The 16391-nt window shown below is 46.4% G+C and overlaps 1 protein-coding gene across 3 annotated transcripts in view; it reads left to right on the top strand.

The window, feature by feature from the left end:
• Positions 1-16391, top strand: part of LOC119170761 (endochitinase) — a 51941-nt gene that overhangs the window by 28778 nt on the left and 6772 nt on the right. For 2 of the 3 annotated variants that reach the window (XM_075886746.1, XM_037422020.2), the window contains 5 exons: positions 1888-2150; positions 5935-6038; positions 8097-8220; positions 9229-9420; positions 13708-13830. In XM_075886746.1, coding sequence (XP_075742861.1) covers positions 1888-2150; positions 5935-6038; positions 8097-8220; positions 9229-9420; positions 13708-13830 — 806 coding nt within the window. The remainder of the gene's footprint in view (positions 1-1887; positions 2151-5934; positions 6039-8096; positions 8221-9228; positions 9421-13707; positions 13831-16391) is intronic. The other variant, XM_037422021.2, reaches the window with a different exon arrangement.

Below are 16391 nucleotides of genomic sequence, written 5' to 3'. Positions count from 1 at the left end.
TGGGTATGCGCTTCGGGTGATATGGGAACAAGAAGTTTTTGTAATGGGTTGGAACATTAGATAACCAACTCCTTATGCTATTCGCATTGTGCAACGACATGTTGTTCTATCGCTGTTTTAAAACGCTTTATAAGTCGTATTAACGCGATTGCTTCCCAACATCAAGTTGCCTAAGGCAATGAAGAAGAACGGCTATTTGGGCTAGTTGGTTAGAATTCATGGTAATAAGGGCTGCAGCGCGAGCACGAAGGCGCTAGAAGAAACGTGAAACGAAAGGCGAGGCAAGGAAAGCAAAGAGGACAGCGCTCGTGTTGTCCTCTTTGCTTTCCTTGCCTCGTCCTTTCGTTTCATGTTTCTTCTAGCACCTTCGTGCTCGCGCTGCAGCCCTTATTACCGTGATGCACAAGGCAAGTTTGCCAACAAGTCCCAAGCACCAGTGTGGCTCAGTGGTAGATTACTGGCCTGCACCCAGCGCACCCGGGTTCGAGCCCCACTGTGTCATTGATGCTAGTTTTTTTTTCCTAATTTCGCGTGATGTGGTTATGGACACCGGCGGCGGCAGCGGCAAACAACTACGCGTGACCTCAATTGTGATCTTATAACAGCTTTCGCTGTGAAACACATTTCTGATTTAAAGATTTCAATAGGTGTATCATTGACACAGTCATCACTTCTCTTTCTAGTAAAACAGGCTTCTAATAGCTCTCGAGCCGTTTATTCTTAGCTTGTGCCCAGAATCTTTATCCCCTGATGTCCTGCACAGGGAAGACAGGGTGGTGGCCCCGCCGCAGTGGTCTAATGGCTAAGGTACTCGGCTGCTGACCCGCAGGTCGCGGGATCAAATCCCGGCTGTGGTGGCTGCATTTCCGATGGAGGCGGAAATGTTGCCCGTGTGCTCAGATTTGGGCGCACGTTAAAGAACCCCAGGTGGTCGAAATTTCCGGAGCCCCCCATTACAGCGCCTCTCATAATCATATAGTGGTTTTGGGACGTTAAACCCCACAATCAATCAATCAAGACAGGGTGGTGGCTGAATGACCAATTTAGGCAAAACAAACAGAAGGTAAAAGGAAAAAGACGATTTGGCACACCTGCCTGTGCACTGTAAAGACTGGGCGTGTGAACCACGGTTTCAAGTGATAAAGATTTTGGGCAGAAGCCAATATCAAACAGCTCGAGAGCTATTACAAGCTTATTTTATTAGAAAGAAAAGGGTTTACTCAGTCTGTGATACAACTACAGGGTGTTTCAAGAGATATGTCCAATATTCTTTCAAAATCAGCAAAAGGTCCTATTTGCTCTCTGTTTTCACGGTTGCTTTTTCTGTAACAGCGGGTGCGTTAATACATAATTTGGAACGGTAATTAGCAGAGTTAAATTAATCAACTGTTTAATTAGTGGTGTTAGGCAGTTACGTCGAATTGAATAGTGAAGTCCTTGATGAGAGGAACCCATTACTGCCTTGAGATTTCAGAAAAGCGGCCTCTAGTAATAATCAAGAAGCAATGAATTTGTCCTGAATTCGGCGGTGAAACTGAAACCAAAGTACCGGTGAGTGCAACAAGCAGATAACTACAATGACGTCACTGTTCAAAATAGCTGTTCCTTCCTTCCTTCCTTCCTTCCTTCCTTCCTTCCTTCCTTCCTTCCTTCCTTCCTTCCTTCCTTCCTTCCTTCCTTCCTTCCTTCCTTCCTTCTTTTTTCTTTCTTTTTTCCTTCCTTCCTTCATTCATTTCTTCATTCCTTACTTACTTCTTATACCATAGAGACCACAGACATTGCTCTCGTCTTATTTCTAGTAAATTGTAATTATCGCCTGTCTTGTCGGCCCTTTCACAGCTATTTACTTTACAATGCAGCTGAGGTAACACTTGCTTTCTCTTCCAGTCAAGTTCACAGACTTTGCGCAATTGAAAAAGAAATTCCCCAGACTGAAGACGTTTATCTCAGTCGGAGGGTGGAGCAACCAGACAAGAGTCATATCGGCCATGACTTCTAGAAGAGAGCGGCGAAAAGCATTTATCAAGGACGCCAAGAAGCTGCTAGTGGACCACGACTTTGATGGTCTGGACATCCACTGGCTTTTTCCCGGATTCGCTGACCAAGGTGGAAGGAACTCCGACAAGGTCAACTTCGTCAGACTTTTGAAGGTAAGAAAGCCAAATTTTCTTTTTAATAATCACAGAAAGCAAGAAAAAATAGCCACAAGAACTTGATGTGCACGTTTCGGAGGTGCACCAGCCAATGGTGACTCTTTGCGAACAAATGGTACGAACAGTCGAAATGTGGACCTCACGTATACCTAATTTAGAATGGGAGGAGGAGGAGGAGGAATAAATGAGGAAGGACAGGGAGGTTAGCCAGTTCTCAGACCGGCTGGCTACCCTGTACTGGGGAAGGGGGTAAGGGGGATAAAAGATGAGAGAAAAGAGACGTTGTAAAAAAAAAGAGAGAGAAGGTCATCAGACGATCCACGACGCTGTTTACAGTCTGTCTCTAAGACCACTTGCCCGCAGAAAGCGCAACAACGCTCTCAATGCCTTGCGTGCAGAGGACGGTCTCGGCCAGTGTCCTAATACCCTTTCTTCCGACAATTGGCGATTGTCTATTCTATCTAAAGCTTTCGACAGTTCTTTTCTTGGCACGCTGAAGCGGGGACACTCGCAGAGAAGATGGGAGAAAGTCTCTGCGCAGCCACAGTTGTCACATGTCGGGCTTCTGGCCATTCCGATTCGAAACGAATAAGCATTCGTAAAGGCCACCCCAATCCACAGACGGCACAAAAGTGTCTCCTCTGCTCTGGTTATTCCTGATGGAAGACGGAGCTGTAGGTGTGGGTCCAAATTATGAAGGCGGGCGTTGGTGAATGCCGGTGAATTCCACTGAGCGAGTGTCAGTTCTCGTGCAAGTGATCGAAGCCTTGCAGCGGCGTCCGTTCTTGATAATGGTATAGCTACACAAGGGGCATCGTCATGAGCAGTTCGGGCTGCTTCATCTGCATGGTCGTTTCCATCAATGCTGCAGTGGCCTGGTATCCATTGATATGCTATGTCATGTTGTTTCTCTATAGCCCGGTGATGGAGCAGTCGTATTTCAGCAATTAGCTGTTCGTTTGGTCCATGACGATATGGCGAGGCAATTCCCTGGAGAGCTGCTTTGGAGTCGGAGAATATTGACCATGTCTGTTGCGGTTCTTCAACTAGGAACTCCAGAGCGGCCCGAATGGCGGCGAGTTCTGCCGCCGTGGATGATGTCAGATGCGAGGTCCTGAACTTTATCGTGATGGATTTCTCCGGAATTACCACTGCGCCTGTTGAGCTTGTTGAAGTGACCGACCCATCTGTGTAAATGTGAATCCGTCCACTGTGTTTCTCATGCAGAAACAGTAATGTTGTTTGTTTTAAGGCCAAATTTGACAAATTTTTCTTCTTTTGCATTCCGGGGATGGTTATCAGGGCTTCCAGTGGATGTAAACACCACAATGGTAACGATGGTCTTGCTGCGTGCGTGAAGTTCGTGGGAATCACCGTGAGATATGGGGCAATAATAGAGCAGAACGCAGAGCATGGCCTGGAAGTTGGAAGGGAGGCAAGGTGATGCGATTGAATCCGGGTGGCATGTCTTATGTGCGTTCTTAAAGCATCGACACGAATGTTGGTTGTGATAGGGTGTTCATGAGCGATTGCGACAGTCGCTGCTGAGGATGCGCATCTCGGCAGCCCGAGGCATATTCTCAGTGCTTGAGCTTGTAATGACTGGAGAAAGTGAACGTTTGTTATGCGGGCCTTGCCAAGCACAGGTAGGCTGTAGCGCATGAAGCCAAGGAAAAGTGCAGCATACAGTTGAAGCATGGCTCGTACCGATGTACCCCATGATTTTCCCGCAAGAAACCTTAGGACGTGGGTGATCATGGTCAGTTTCTTCTTCATGTAAGCGATATGAGGGCTCCAAGACAAATCACGATCTATTATTACTCCCAGGAAACGGTGAGTCTTTTGATAGCTAATTGTGTGTCCATTAATTCTGATGTGGTATGGCGTCATTGTCTTGCGCGTAAACGCAACTAGTGAGCATTTCTCATATGACAGCTCCAGTCCTCGTCCTTGAAGGTAGTTTGACGTCAGTGTAGCCGCTGTCTGAAGCCTGGCTCGTACGTGTAGACGCGTGACCCCTGATGCCCAGATGCAGACGTCGTCCGCGTATATCGACAGATGTACGGAGTGTGGCAGGACGTCAATGAGGCCGATGAGCACAAGGTTGAAAAGTATGGGGCTTAGGACCCCACCTTGAGGTACGCCGCGATAAGTATGATGTTGCCTTGTTGCGCCATCTTCTGTCTGAACGAAGAAGGTTCTGTCTTTCAAATAGCTGTAGACCCATTGGTAAACGCGGCCTCCCAATCCAATGCTTCCCAAGGCGTCCAGGATGGTTTCATGTAATACATTGTCGTATGCAGCCTTAATATCCAAGAAAAGTGCCGCTGATAATCTCTTTAGGCTCTTCTGTTGTTGTACAGACGTGACAAGATCAACAACATTGTCTATGGAAGATCGTCCACGTCGAAAGCCGGTCAAAGCCTCGGGGTATATATTGTTATGTTCCAAGTACCACTCCAGGCGAGTCAGCACCATTCTCTCCATCACCTTTCCAAAACAGCTGGCAAGCGCGATGGGGCGATAGGAGGCCATGTCCAGAGGCGATTTGCCTGGTTTGAGCAGGGGAACAAGACGGCTGCACTTCCACGAAGGAGGAACCGAACCGTTGCTCCACGAGTCATTGTATACAGCTAGAAGGGCACGCCGAGCTGTTCGTCCTAGGTTAGCAAGGGCCATGTAAGTGACTCCATCGGGTCCAGGCGATGACGAGCGCTTGCATGCTGCCAATGCTGCCTGAAGCTCCTCTAGAGAAAACATATTGTCCATCCGAGTGTCTCTGGACACCGGCGCGTTTCGTAGGTTACTCATGTTGATACCGGACCCCTTTTTTGCAACCCTGGCACAGAAGTCTTCCGCTACATCGATTTCACGCCGGCCTTGGTGGAGAGCAAGGCATTTGAACGGACAATTCTGTTGTGGCAATGCTCGTAGGCCGCGGATCATTCTCCATATTTGCGAAAGAGGTTTGTGGGGATCGAGCGACTCGCATAGTGACTTCCATCGTTGCGACTGTAGTGCATTGATTCGACGTTGAATCTTCTTTTGTAGACGTCTCGCTTCCCTCAAGTCGTAGATGGATTTCGTGCGCCTATAACGTCGTTCGGCGCGACGACGGATGGGAAATTCATACCTAGGCTTGGGACTACCAGGATTGACGATAACAGTGTGTCCGCCATGGTGGATCAGTAGTTAAGGTGCTTGGCTGCAGGCCCAAAGGTCGCGTGTTCGATATCGACCACTGCGTCGCATTCTGGTGGCGGTGAAATGGTGGACACCCGTGTACTGTATGCAATGTTAGTGCACGTTAAAATACACGGGATGGTAGAAATTTCCGCAGCTTTCCGCTACAGTGCCTCTCATAAACATATCGTGGTTGTCGGCCGTAAGACCCCGGATATTATTTTAATACGATAACAGTACGCTTTCGAAAACTCCATTATTGGTGCTATATGTTTTGACTCTTGTGTTTTTTTTTTCGGATTATAACTGGCCTACAAGAAGAACCAAGCCTCTTAGAAAACTACCGCTTCAGTTTATGCGCACGCTCTTGCCGTTATATCGCACATCTTGTTGCATCATAACGCGTTGTCGATCGACCTTGTTACTAAAAAATGACACTTTTTATTCACTGAGTTTCAAGTGGCAGTAAGAAAAAAGAGTACCCATTCTTTGACATCTCTGGTCTCCAATTGTGAAAATAGGTTTTGTTTTCAATGGTACGCCAGCTCAAACAGTTTCCCTGGTTCTCACAGTGTAAAGGCCAGTTTATATTCCGCAGGAATTGTACGCTGCCTTCAAGGCGCACAACCTACTGCTTACGGCTGCCATTCCCATTAATCAGCAAATACTGGACAATGGCTACGACATACGAGCCATTGACAGGTAAGTTTATTGCACCTTTTCTTTTTCACTCGACGGTTTCGAAAACGGTACAGTATAGACGGTTTCGCCAGAGCCTGCCAGTCTCTAGCAACATCGTGCGTTCACCGGAAAACCAGCCCTGAAAACTTCTGGTTTCGCTTGTTTTTGCGTGGTTTTAGCGATTGTTGCTGGCCGCGGCTGCTTGTGTTTCGATGTTTTATGCGGATAAAATTATTCCGATGAAGCACTGGCAACTGGAGCACAGCTGTGTCAAGCCAGGATGCAGGCTACATGCCTAAATTAATCTTGTATGCTAGTCAAAACGCTCTGTTTTCCAATCTATGACGATAGAAAGAGCGCCTGCATTGTAGAGGTCACGCGAGACAACTGGATTCCCACTAAGAGCGCGTAGGTTTGTTCTGCACTTCATCAAAGGCAATGTAAAGCTCAGCGCAGACTGATGGCACAGAAGCGATACTCAGACGTTAGACTATAGTCGAAGGCGCCCAGTTACTGGAAACGCATCATGCAGTCTCTTTCGTGTTTCACCCGTGGCCCTTAAGTGTACGGACGCCTGAAATGGGCAGCAAAACGCGAAAGCTAACACTGAAAATCCATCGCAAAGGTGTTTACTTTATAGTTTGAGCGATATCAATTTTGTGCACTGTTCGAAACAACACGGGACGCAAAGTACCCGTGCCTAACATGACTCGCCGCACAGTGTACGTCGTGGTGTGCACGTTTCATTGTCATTGCATTTTATATTTTTTAAAAAAAGCGGCACCGGTGAAAGGGCTCTCATCTGTGCGAGCAAATAACTCATCACCTGTCTTTCTGCCGCTAATCGACATTGCCGCATTCTAGGTAATGTATCTTTTGGGTGTCAACATGGACTGTAAATTTATGTGGTTCAACTTGAAAGTTTGATTCATGAATAGCTTACTCGTGTGTAAACCATAATAGTTCGCGTGACCATGCAGCCGCAGTTGACGTCATCACATCAGCACATGTTATAATTTCTCAGTCACATGAACACTTCGGATCGCGAGCGATTCCGATCACCGCTGATCTCTTTTAAAAGTGCCCGGTGTGACACAGGCGTGGAAATAAGCATTTTATCGTGAGGTTGTATGCTTAGACGAAAACACAAATATGTTCGGGGTTCAACAGGACGAAGGTTTCCACTTATAGTCGAAAAGCTGAATTGAACAACTTCACAAGGAATCGAGCGACCCTTCTTCTGCGTGTCGACGATGTGGGTGTGCTTTGAAGACGCGGACAGAGAAAAGACAGGTGTGCGCTGTCATTTCCCGGTCCACGTCTTCAAAGTGCATCCACATTATTGCCATGCAGAACGAACTGGCCCAATGAAGTTCGCTGACAAGCTTCTCCTGCAGTTTATGCATTTTCTGTTTGCATAGGCGTGACCACTATAAGAGGCAACACGTAGCAGGGGGGGCCGTGCTCATCGGAACGCCGCCAGATATTTTTCGCGGCGCCCATCGACCACGCGAGCAGTGAGCCCCTTCATGTAGTTGATAGACGTTGCTGCAAACACATTTCGAGAAATGCTCCAGAAATAACAGAGCCGCAAATTGAAACACTCCACGAAAACACCACCGTTACCATTGAAGAAGCATTGCCGGAAGTGCCGCACCGGAAGGCTGCTGGGGTAAGTCATTCGGCGCGAGCCAGTTTGTTTACAAACACCGAATCCGTCTATATATACGTAAAACTAGCATCCGATCTAATGCACCTTGCTCGAATCCGTATAAAGTGAAACATTGCTTCCAGCCTAGCAAGGTCATTCCTTGCTCGGAGTGATGTTTTATTTTTTTCCAGTTCTAGTTACAGTGTGTAGTTTTACTTAGGCCCCATGATAGCGTAGAGTGTAAAGCATTTTTCAACAGAAGCTGCCGTATTGTGACTGAAACAGACAATGTTGGTCTTGTGGCGCAGTTTTTCGAGTGCTGTGTGGTTGTGGCCTAATGGTTAGAACGTGCATACTCAGCACTGGTGGGTATAGCGCTAGGTTTATAGCCCAAATACTCGGTTCACTCATTCGTGAAAACATTTCAGGTATGTTGACTGGATGAATGTCATCGGTTACGACATCAGAGGATACTGGAATGGCAGAACAGACGTTCACAGTCCTCTCCATCGTAGAAGCATCGACGGAAATGATACCGCAGATTTGAACGTGGTAAGCGGAAATACCATCTTCTTAGAACGTCAAGCGATGTCCTACGGGCAGAGCTAATAGGGTTGCATAAAGTTTGATTTAATATCGATGGTATTTATGATCTCACAGCACCGCATTTCTCCTGCGTTCAAACTTAAAAGGAGGTTCACCAAACTCGATACGACACACATGTCTGATTTTTTTACTCACTGTAGGCGGTTCAATTCTCAGACTGAAATGTATCGGACGGTATGCTTGCGTCTTTTAAAAGATAACAACTTCAGAAGAACAAACATTTTTCTAGGTGTTCTATAGAATGACAAGGACATGAGCCACAGCATCGAGTCCAAGCACCTACATAGTTCACCCCCGCGCGTCAAATTTAAGCTTAAGTTCAGCTACTTGCCCGCTGTCTTATACACTTTTTCACAGGAGGGAAAAAAACACCGCCATGATTAGCGGTGCGTGGAAGTACAAAGGCCAAGGGCTCAGCCTTGTCAGTGCATTTTTGAGGGGTCACGCCAATTTGCGCAGCCTAAAGAGGACTATGGCAGTGCTCAGGGAGGCGTTTTTGAAAAAGTAGCGTTCACCTTCAGGGGGACCGAAGGTTAAGTAAAGGTAGGGTGCCTCGATGCGTGCGCCCCCGCTCAGGGTGCTGCCACCTTTTGCACTGCTCTTTCCGCCATTGCAGTGCCTACAGCGTTTTCTCCAAACTGTAGAGCTCACGTCCAGGTTTTGTTTGGCATATTTAGCCTGGATGTTGCGTTCCTCAAGGCTACAACCAATCGCGTTAAGCTGGGGGGCACTACGCGTCAGAGCAAAGCTTGTATGCAGCGGGAGTGATAATGGCGGCCGCCGCAGATGTCTTCACTCTGAGTGGAGGAGCGGGTATCGAGGCACTCTAAACGAAGGTTCATCGCACCACCCACATTCTTTATCATGCCAATGTACGGTACTGACTGTGTGCCCCTGACCCCCGTTTGTATGTCTCCTTCGCTTTTTCGATAGCTTTTGTGTACCTTCGCACAGGAAACCGGCCTTCAGGTGCTGCTGGGTCGCGGAGCCTCTAAACGGAAGTTAGTGCTGGGCGTGGCCTTCTACGGGCGCGTTTACAGGCTGTCCGACCCCCAGAACGTCGGCCTGCACGCCCCTATCGACTTAGTGAAGAAGCCGCAAAGGGGCGCCTTTCTCATGAGCGACAACATACATGCCTACTTCGAGGTGATCTTTCTAGAATTACACTTGCGGTAGTTTATCAAGCGATCTTGCTGGACAGCTTTCTCTGCACAAATATTTTACCTGGGTTCGCTTATTCCCATCTACAGCAAAAATATACCTAATGCATAAGCACGTTATGTCAATGCTACCAACTTTAAAAGATTAAAAAAAAACAATAAATAAGAAGTTCTTGCAGTGGCTCGGTTTAAGCTATAAACACATAGCTGGTCTGACACTTACTCAACGCTATATTATACTGTACACACCAAGGCTTCCAAGATTAAATAACTGAAAAACAACTTTGATATTATACACAAATAATGAAAACAACAGACTAATAAGTCAGGAAATGCAAAATCAACGCGTAATTCTAAGGTCGTGCATTTGGATCCCACTGACTAAAAGGCTGTGTTTTGAGTGGACTTTTAATTCCCTTCACTTAGAGTGAGACATATTACACTGCCGTTAAGAAACCACAAGTAATGCTCCTAGCGCTTTTCTTCGCTAAACCGTCTGTAGGCTTTATTTGTTCTGTGCAACACAGAAAAAAAACGAGCCTCTCGGGCGATTCCCCTTCTTTGGAACGTTGGTATGAAGTATTCGTTTGCGAAACCATAAAAAAATATCACAATGGCTTACCATATATGAGTCTTGCCAACGCATTCTAGCCCTCGCTGTGTTTCACCGAGGTTAGCATGCAAAACAAGCCCCTATAACTTCTTAATTTTAAGGTGGAGGGACTTTAATTATAGCAAGTTCTTGAGAATGAAATCACTGCAGACCAATTCTGTGTTAATAAAACCAACGCTACAAGCCTGCCATGTTATGGTTTAACTTGCCTTGAACCGTAGATTGCCTTGTCGGCATGCATATCAGTGATGCATGGCTAACACAGAAGGAATAACTGCGTTATCTCACACAGACTTAAGTGCCAAACACATACACTGCACTTGTGTCTGTATATTATTTTTACGTATGTGTCGGGTAGCACAGTTACCCCTTTTGTGTTAAGATGCACTAACACGCCAGAAACAAACTTCTTGGATATCTGCAACACAATAGATATGTATTTGTAGAAGAACTTGTTTTTCTAAAGATGCATAGCTCTTATGTTCATTTTCATTCATTTTCATTCAACAAATTCATTTTGTTTGCACGGTTCAATGTCTGCCCCAGACGTTCGTTCATGCTACACTACTAATATTTACAGGGGTGCTGTCATAGAATACGTGGCCAGCGCGTTCCTTCTTGCAAGCGTTTCTTACAGTTTCAGGAAGCTTCATATAAGCTATAACATCCACGTATTTTTCCTAAACAATTTAGCATCGCCCTATTTATGTGAACAACTTTCTGCTTTGATTTCTGGGCACCCAATTGGACAATGAAGTCACTGTGTAGAAAGCTGAAACTCGTAGACCCACGAAACTGGGGCGCATGCAGGATGATTTGTCGTCAGCGTGTCTGGACGCTTGAGGTGATATGGCGGTAATAATTTGGTGAGGTGCAGTCCTTTCTTCGGCACTGGGCCTCCTCAGGGGCTTCCGGTGACGAAATCGCCGGTGTCGTACTTTGGCAGCGGCCTCCCTGTGAGTTGAGCCGTCCCGGACCATTTGCCTCAACACTAGCATTTCCTTTTTCATGTTTGAGCAATCTTTTGACGATGCTTCGTGAGGGCCATGACAGTTTCGACATTTTCGAAGTTCTGCCTGGCAAGCGTCTGCGCTATGTGATTCTGAGCATAGAGAGCACACAGCCAGGTTTGTACAAACAACACTGATATGTCCCAATCTATAAAGTTTCCGGAATTGAAGGGGCTTCGGTACGAAGGGTCGCACTGTGTGTCGAAAATGGCCGACCTTGACTTGCGATGGAAGGCTGTCTCCCTTGAACACGAGCTTCCCGCAGCGTGATTTGCAAGGCGACGGGCTTGCAGTTTGGTAAGTTCTGCAGACATCAGTTTGATGAGAGAAGCAAAGTCACTTTCGCTGATGCAGATGTCGACATCGTAAATGACGCCTGCAGTAGAGTCGCGGCCATCAGGTATGTATGAGCGAACATTGATGTTATCCAACATCTTGACGTTGCTCAAAACTTCTAATGTGCTTCGTTGATTGACGTCTATGGCGAGGATATTCTTACGGCCATTGATCCGCACGTCCGCGATCTGTCCTTGGGCGAGTTCCTCAAGATACCTAGACGTGGCTTGACTTTGGGCTGTCCAAAGAGCCTGCGATGCGGTGGTTAGGCTAGGTCTAACTGTCCCCACGTGGGAGCGGCCCATGGTGTCGCCCTTAGAGGTGGCACTTCTCCGGATCATGAAATAATGTTCTTCTTACCATATGGCCAAGCTAGCCCGGGTAAAACACTGGAAAAGTTCACGAATAACGTGCTTATTCGTGTCGGTTAATGCACCCGCCTACACCCTAAAAACTGCGGAGGGTGTCGCAGGAGTGAATAGGCCAAGTTACTCTTTAAAGTATTCTTCTACTCTCGCAAAACATCAGATAGAGTGAAATTCATTTTCACTCTGTGTGAAACGAGAGAGTGAAATAGCTTTCTACTCTTCCGCTTTTTGAGGAAGTGAAACACCCGTATACCCTTCAGGCACAAGAGAGAGAGAGAGAGAGAGAGAGAGAGAGAGAAAGGAAAGGCCGGGAGGTTAACCAGATATTGGCGTCTGGTTTGCTACCCAGCGCTGGGGGCGGGGAAATAGGGGCAAGAAAGAGGGGGTAGATAGAGGGAAAAAAACGCACGCGCACTCATGTGAAAACGAAAACACACAGAAAGGGTGTTCTAGCTACAACCGTTCAGTAAGGCCAGTCGATCGCAAAATGTGAAGTTGCATCTTGTCGATATTGTAGAATTCCTTGCTCCGACAGAGGTTGATTATCTAATTTGCTGAGTTCCTTGCGAAGGCATTGTCGTTGTTCACTATACTCTAGGCAGTCACGAAGAATATGTCGGATCGTTTATTTTTTTGCCACAGTAGCAACAGGCTGCGGTGTCGGTATCCCAATGCAGGCACGAGAAAGTAAAACGCGATTATACTCCTGCTCTTGATTACTTTTAGATGCGTCGGCGCACCGCGAGTGATTAGCAATACCTAATAACCACAAATATATGCAGTAAAATGTACTGCATTTGTTTGTTGAGGCGTTAGAGACGATTAACAAAAGAACAGCGGTTCCAGCGCGCGCCAGTGAATTTCAGCGCACTGGAAGGCACTTGGAACTCCTAATATCCACGTTTTTAGCTTTGGATATGTATTGTGAAATAAGCGAATACTATCTCATTCAATGGGTCTTGATCGAAACTCAAGGCAGACGGCTATGATATTCTACTTATATCAATATTCATGTGTTCGCTACGACCATCGCACACTGGCGATGGGGTCGTAAGCCTAACGTACGGTACGCCTACAGTAAAGTATTGTTGCTTTAGTGCTAGAAGGTGAACAAGAATGACCGAAAATATGTCCAAGGGGGTAGAACAAAAACTAAACTGTTTAGTGTACACATCAGCGGGATGTTTCGTACGCAGAAATGACTAACTACTTTGCGAGTCAGTGCAAATGACGTTCACAAAATTGGTTGCGATAATATTTTTGTTTTTACTGTAAAAAGCGTGTAGAACAGACGTTTTAATCTCACGAAGCACTAAACAAACACATTAAAAACGTTAGCTACGGTCCGGCTAGTTTTGAGAAGTGCAGATACACTCAAACCTATGCGTCTAAACAAGAAATTGCAGACATGTCACTAAAATTACTTGCGACATAACAAAAAACGCCCGATTGCCGTCTGTCAGTGTGGTGTAGTCACAATAAAAAAAAGGTAAGTGTGGTGTAGTGGTTAGTGTGGTGGGCTGGAAATCTGCAGTTCGTCTGGAGTTTGAAGGTTTGAATCACACTTAGTTGTGATTTGAACATCAATCGTTTTCTTTTTCGTAGTGTTCGTTTTAAGCTATCCTTACATTCCGCGCGCGCGAGGAGATCCGTCAAAAACAGTTAAAAAGCCCAATTTCTGCTCAAGTTCTCCTTTTTTTTTTCGTCAGGTGTACTGTTACTCTCTGTGGTGGGGCCATGCTACTCTGCTTCGGCAATGCAGCGTTATGCTACTCTGTTGAAGTGGAGTGCTTTGACCCGTTTGGGGAAATCACTGTACTCTGCCTCACGAAGAGGTCATTTACTCTCGAAAGAACAGTGAAATATGGGACGAGAAAGCCCTCTCCCAAAAAGAGTGCCCAGCACTCTCTTAGTTTTTAGAGTGTACTGACCCACTTTCACTTCAGATTTGCAAGAACATCAAGTTTGGCTCGTGGAGACGCAGCTTCGACTCGCAAGGAATGTGCCCGTACGCAACCAATGGCCAGGACTGGGTGGGATACGAAGACGAAGAAAGCATCGCCAAGAAGGTAACGTGAAGTAAACAATTTAGCCAATATGATTTTGCTGGTGAGCGCAAGCTAACTGTGGGTGTGTACACGTCAGAGTTGCGAGACGTTATCCTAGATAAGAAGCAAATAATCACCATAAGGGAAGCCCGGAAGGAGCGACAATTTAATTATTTTTCTGCATCTGGAAAAAATGTTAAGTTCACTGATATTCTCATATTAATTATTTTGAACAGATTAAGTATGTGCAACTATGAACGAAAGCACATATTTAATTTTTAACATTATCTGCACGGTAGTTTCTGTTCAGTTGAATGCTCTTTTGCCAATGCATGTTCAACCTTAATTGTTGATCATATTTAACGTATGTTTGGTTTCAACACTAAACTACTCGAAGTCACCAACAAAGGCGCAGTTACCAAACGATGAACGTGTTATTTGTAAACGTGATGATCACTAAAATAAATATATTCGCTTAAGAAATGGAAATAGGCCCGGAAAACGCGATAATTACGTGGGTGAAAAATTCTACAAGTGACTCGGTGAAAAGAAACAAACAAGTCCGCTTGTTACAGGCGGAACTCGCAAATTCGGGAGACGTTCAAATGTGTAAATGTATCACCGAACGTATAGCGGATGCCATTTCATCCGTGTTTGCGCTCCTGAGATGGGATAAACGTAAATGCAAAGCTGAACTCCCAATTAGCAGCGTTAAGGACCTACAGCTCGAGCCCTCCGACACACGACATACTTGAATGATAAAAATACGGGGGGATTTCACGTTGCAAAACCGCCATATTGGTATCAGGCAAGCCATAGAGGAGGGCTCCGGAATTTCACACCATTTAGTGTCCGTTAACGTGCACTGATGTTGCTCAGTACACGGGTCTCAAGCATTACATCACCACTGACATGCGACCGCCTCAGATGGGACCGAACCCATTACCTTCGGGGCAATAGCCAGCCACTGTAACCGCTACATACAACTTGCGAGTACGTCACAACGCGGAACTCTAAGATGCGATCTTTGCATGTGCCGCCATCACCATTTCCATAACAGCAAAGGACACCGAGTCACGCTGTGCGGTTATCGCATTTCCCGTCAACGCCGCACGTCGCAAAGGCGGTGTGTGCGGTACTTGACCACCGCGCGAGAAGTAAGTATAAGTGAGATCAAAAAGAAGCAGACTCGGGGACGTATACTATTTACCAAAGGGGATGGATCACAAACCCGTGCGGTCGCACGAAGGAGCTGTCCTATAGAAGCGGGACAGATCGCTCATGCGCATAAACGGGAAGAACTTCAAGACGTTAAACAACGTTCTTGTACGCGGGCATCACTTAATAACAGGCAACTAATTTTCCCAATCTCGTGTGAAGTTGTTTCACTTATTTACAAGTACGACACCATGGTCTCGGACACAGCTGACAAGGAGCATCCCAGTCAACACTGCTTCGCTGCGGGCTGCATAGTGTCCTAAACTATTCCATTTCGCCATAGCGCAAGGCAAACGATAAAAACACGTAGACTTCACCAAGCGATCCGCCACAGGAACGTGAACGCTGTGTGGTCACTCAGACGTATGTGCTCCGTGGGCTCGGCTATGGCGGATAGAAGACAGGAACGGCAGTGGCCTGCCAGTTACTTATGTAGACTGTTTTACGGGTGGGTTTTAGTGACGCCATATTTGGCTGTTAACCTTTGTGTTTTGTATATATTTAAAAACTAAACGAACAGTGCTTCGGTAGGCGTATATGCATGAAAATGGTTGGGGTGGTGCAGACGATGTTTCAGCGCCTTATTCATTCACGTCGAAATATGCAAAAAGAAGAAAACATTGGCTTAACCGCCCGAGATGGCGGCACCTATACGTCTTTGGTGAGACAGTCTATATATAGCCGCAACGTACCAAAAACACGTTGCACACGCCGGCGTAATTTCACTTATGGAAGAGTGCTCAATTAGAAAATTTTAGGACTCGGATAAGAGGCGATTGTTCGGTAAAAACAAATTTCACATATCGACACCAAAAATAAATGCGATGCAAGAATAGGCTACATATCTACATGCGTGCTTCACTGCAAATGTCAAAAAACGATAGTCGTCTGTCTGGAGGCACTGCGTCTGGCGTGGATGCCATCTGGCTGTAATGTGGGGAAATCGAAGCTTGTTTCGACGGTGACACGGCCAGGCACCTCGTAAGCCGTGGAGTTCCGCAAGGCGCCGTCCTGAGCCCCATGCTTTTTAACATAACACTCATTGGCCTTGAAGCTGGGCTTCCCGACGTTGTCAGAATCAGTGCGTATGCGGACTACATATGCATATGGGCATCTGAAGCAACGCGACCACAACTGCGAGCAAGGCTACAACAAGGCACATCAATAACATCTAAGTACTTACGTCGTCAGGGCCTGGAACTTTCAATAGCAAAATGTGCTGCATTGGCATTTACGAAGAAATCAATGTCGCGGTACCCAATCTTCGCTCACGGAGCAGTGATTCCCGTGGTTAAGCACCACCGCTATTTAGGGGTCGTCATTGATCGCAACCTGTCCTGGTCAAAGCATGTGACTGTGCTTAG

The sequence above is a fragment of the Rhipicephalus microplus genome, chromosome 2 (genome assembly GCF_043290135.1).
Source record: "Rhipicephalus microplus isolate Deutch F79 chromosome 2, USDA_Rmic, whole genome shotgun sequence".
In the NCBI taxonomy this organism is placed as follows: Eukaryota; Metazoa; Arthropoda; class Arachnida; order Ixodida; family Ixodidae; genus Rhipicephalus; species Rhipicephalus microplus.
This window is presented reverse-complemented; position numbering and strand designations above follow the sequence as displayed.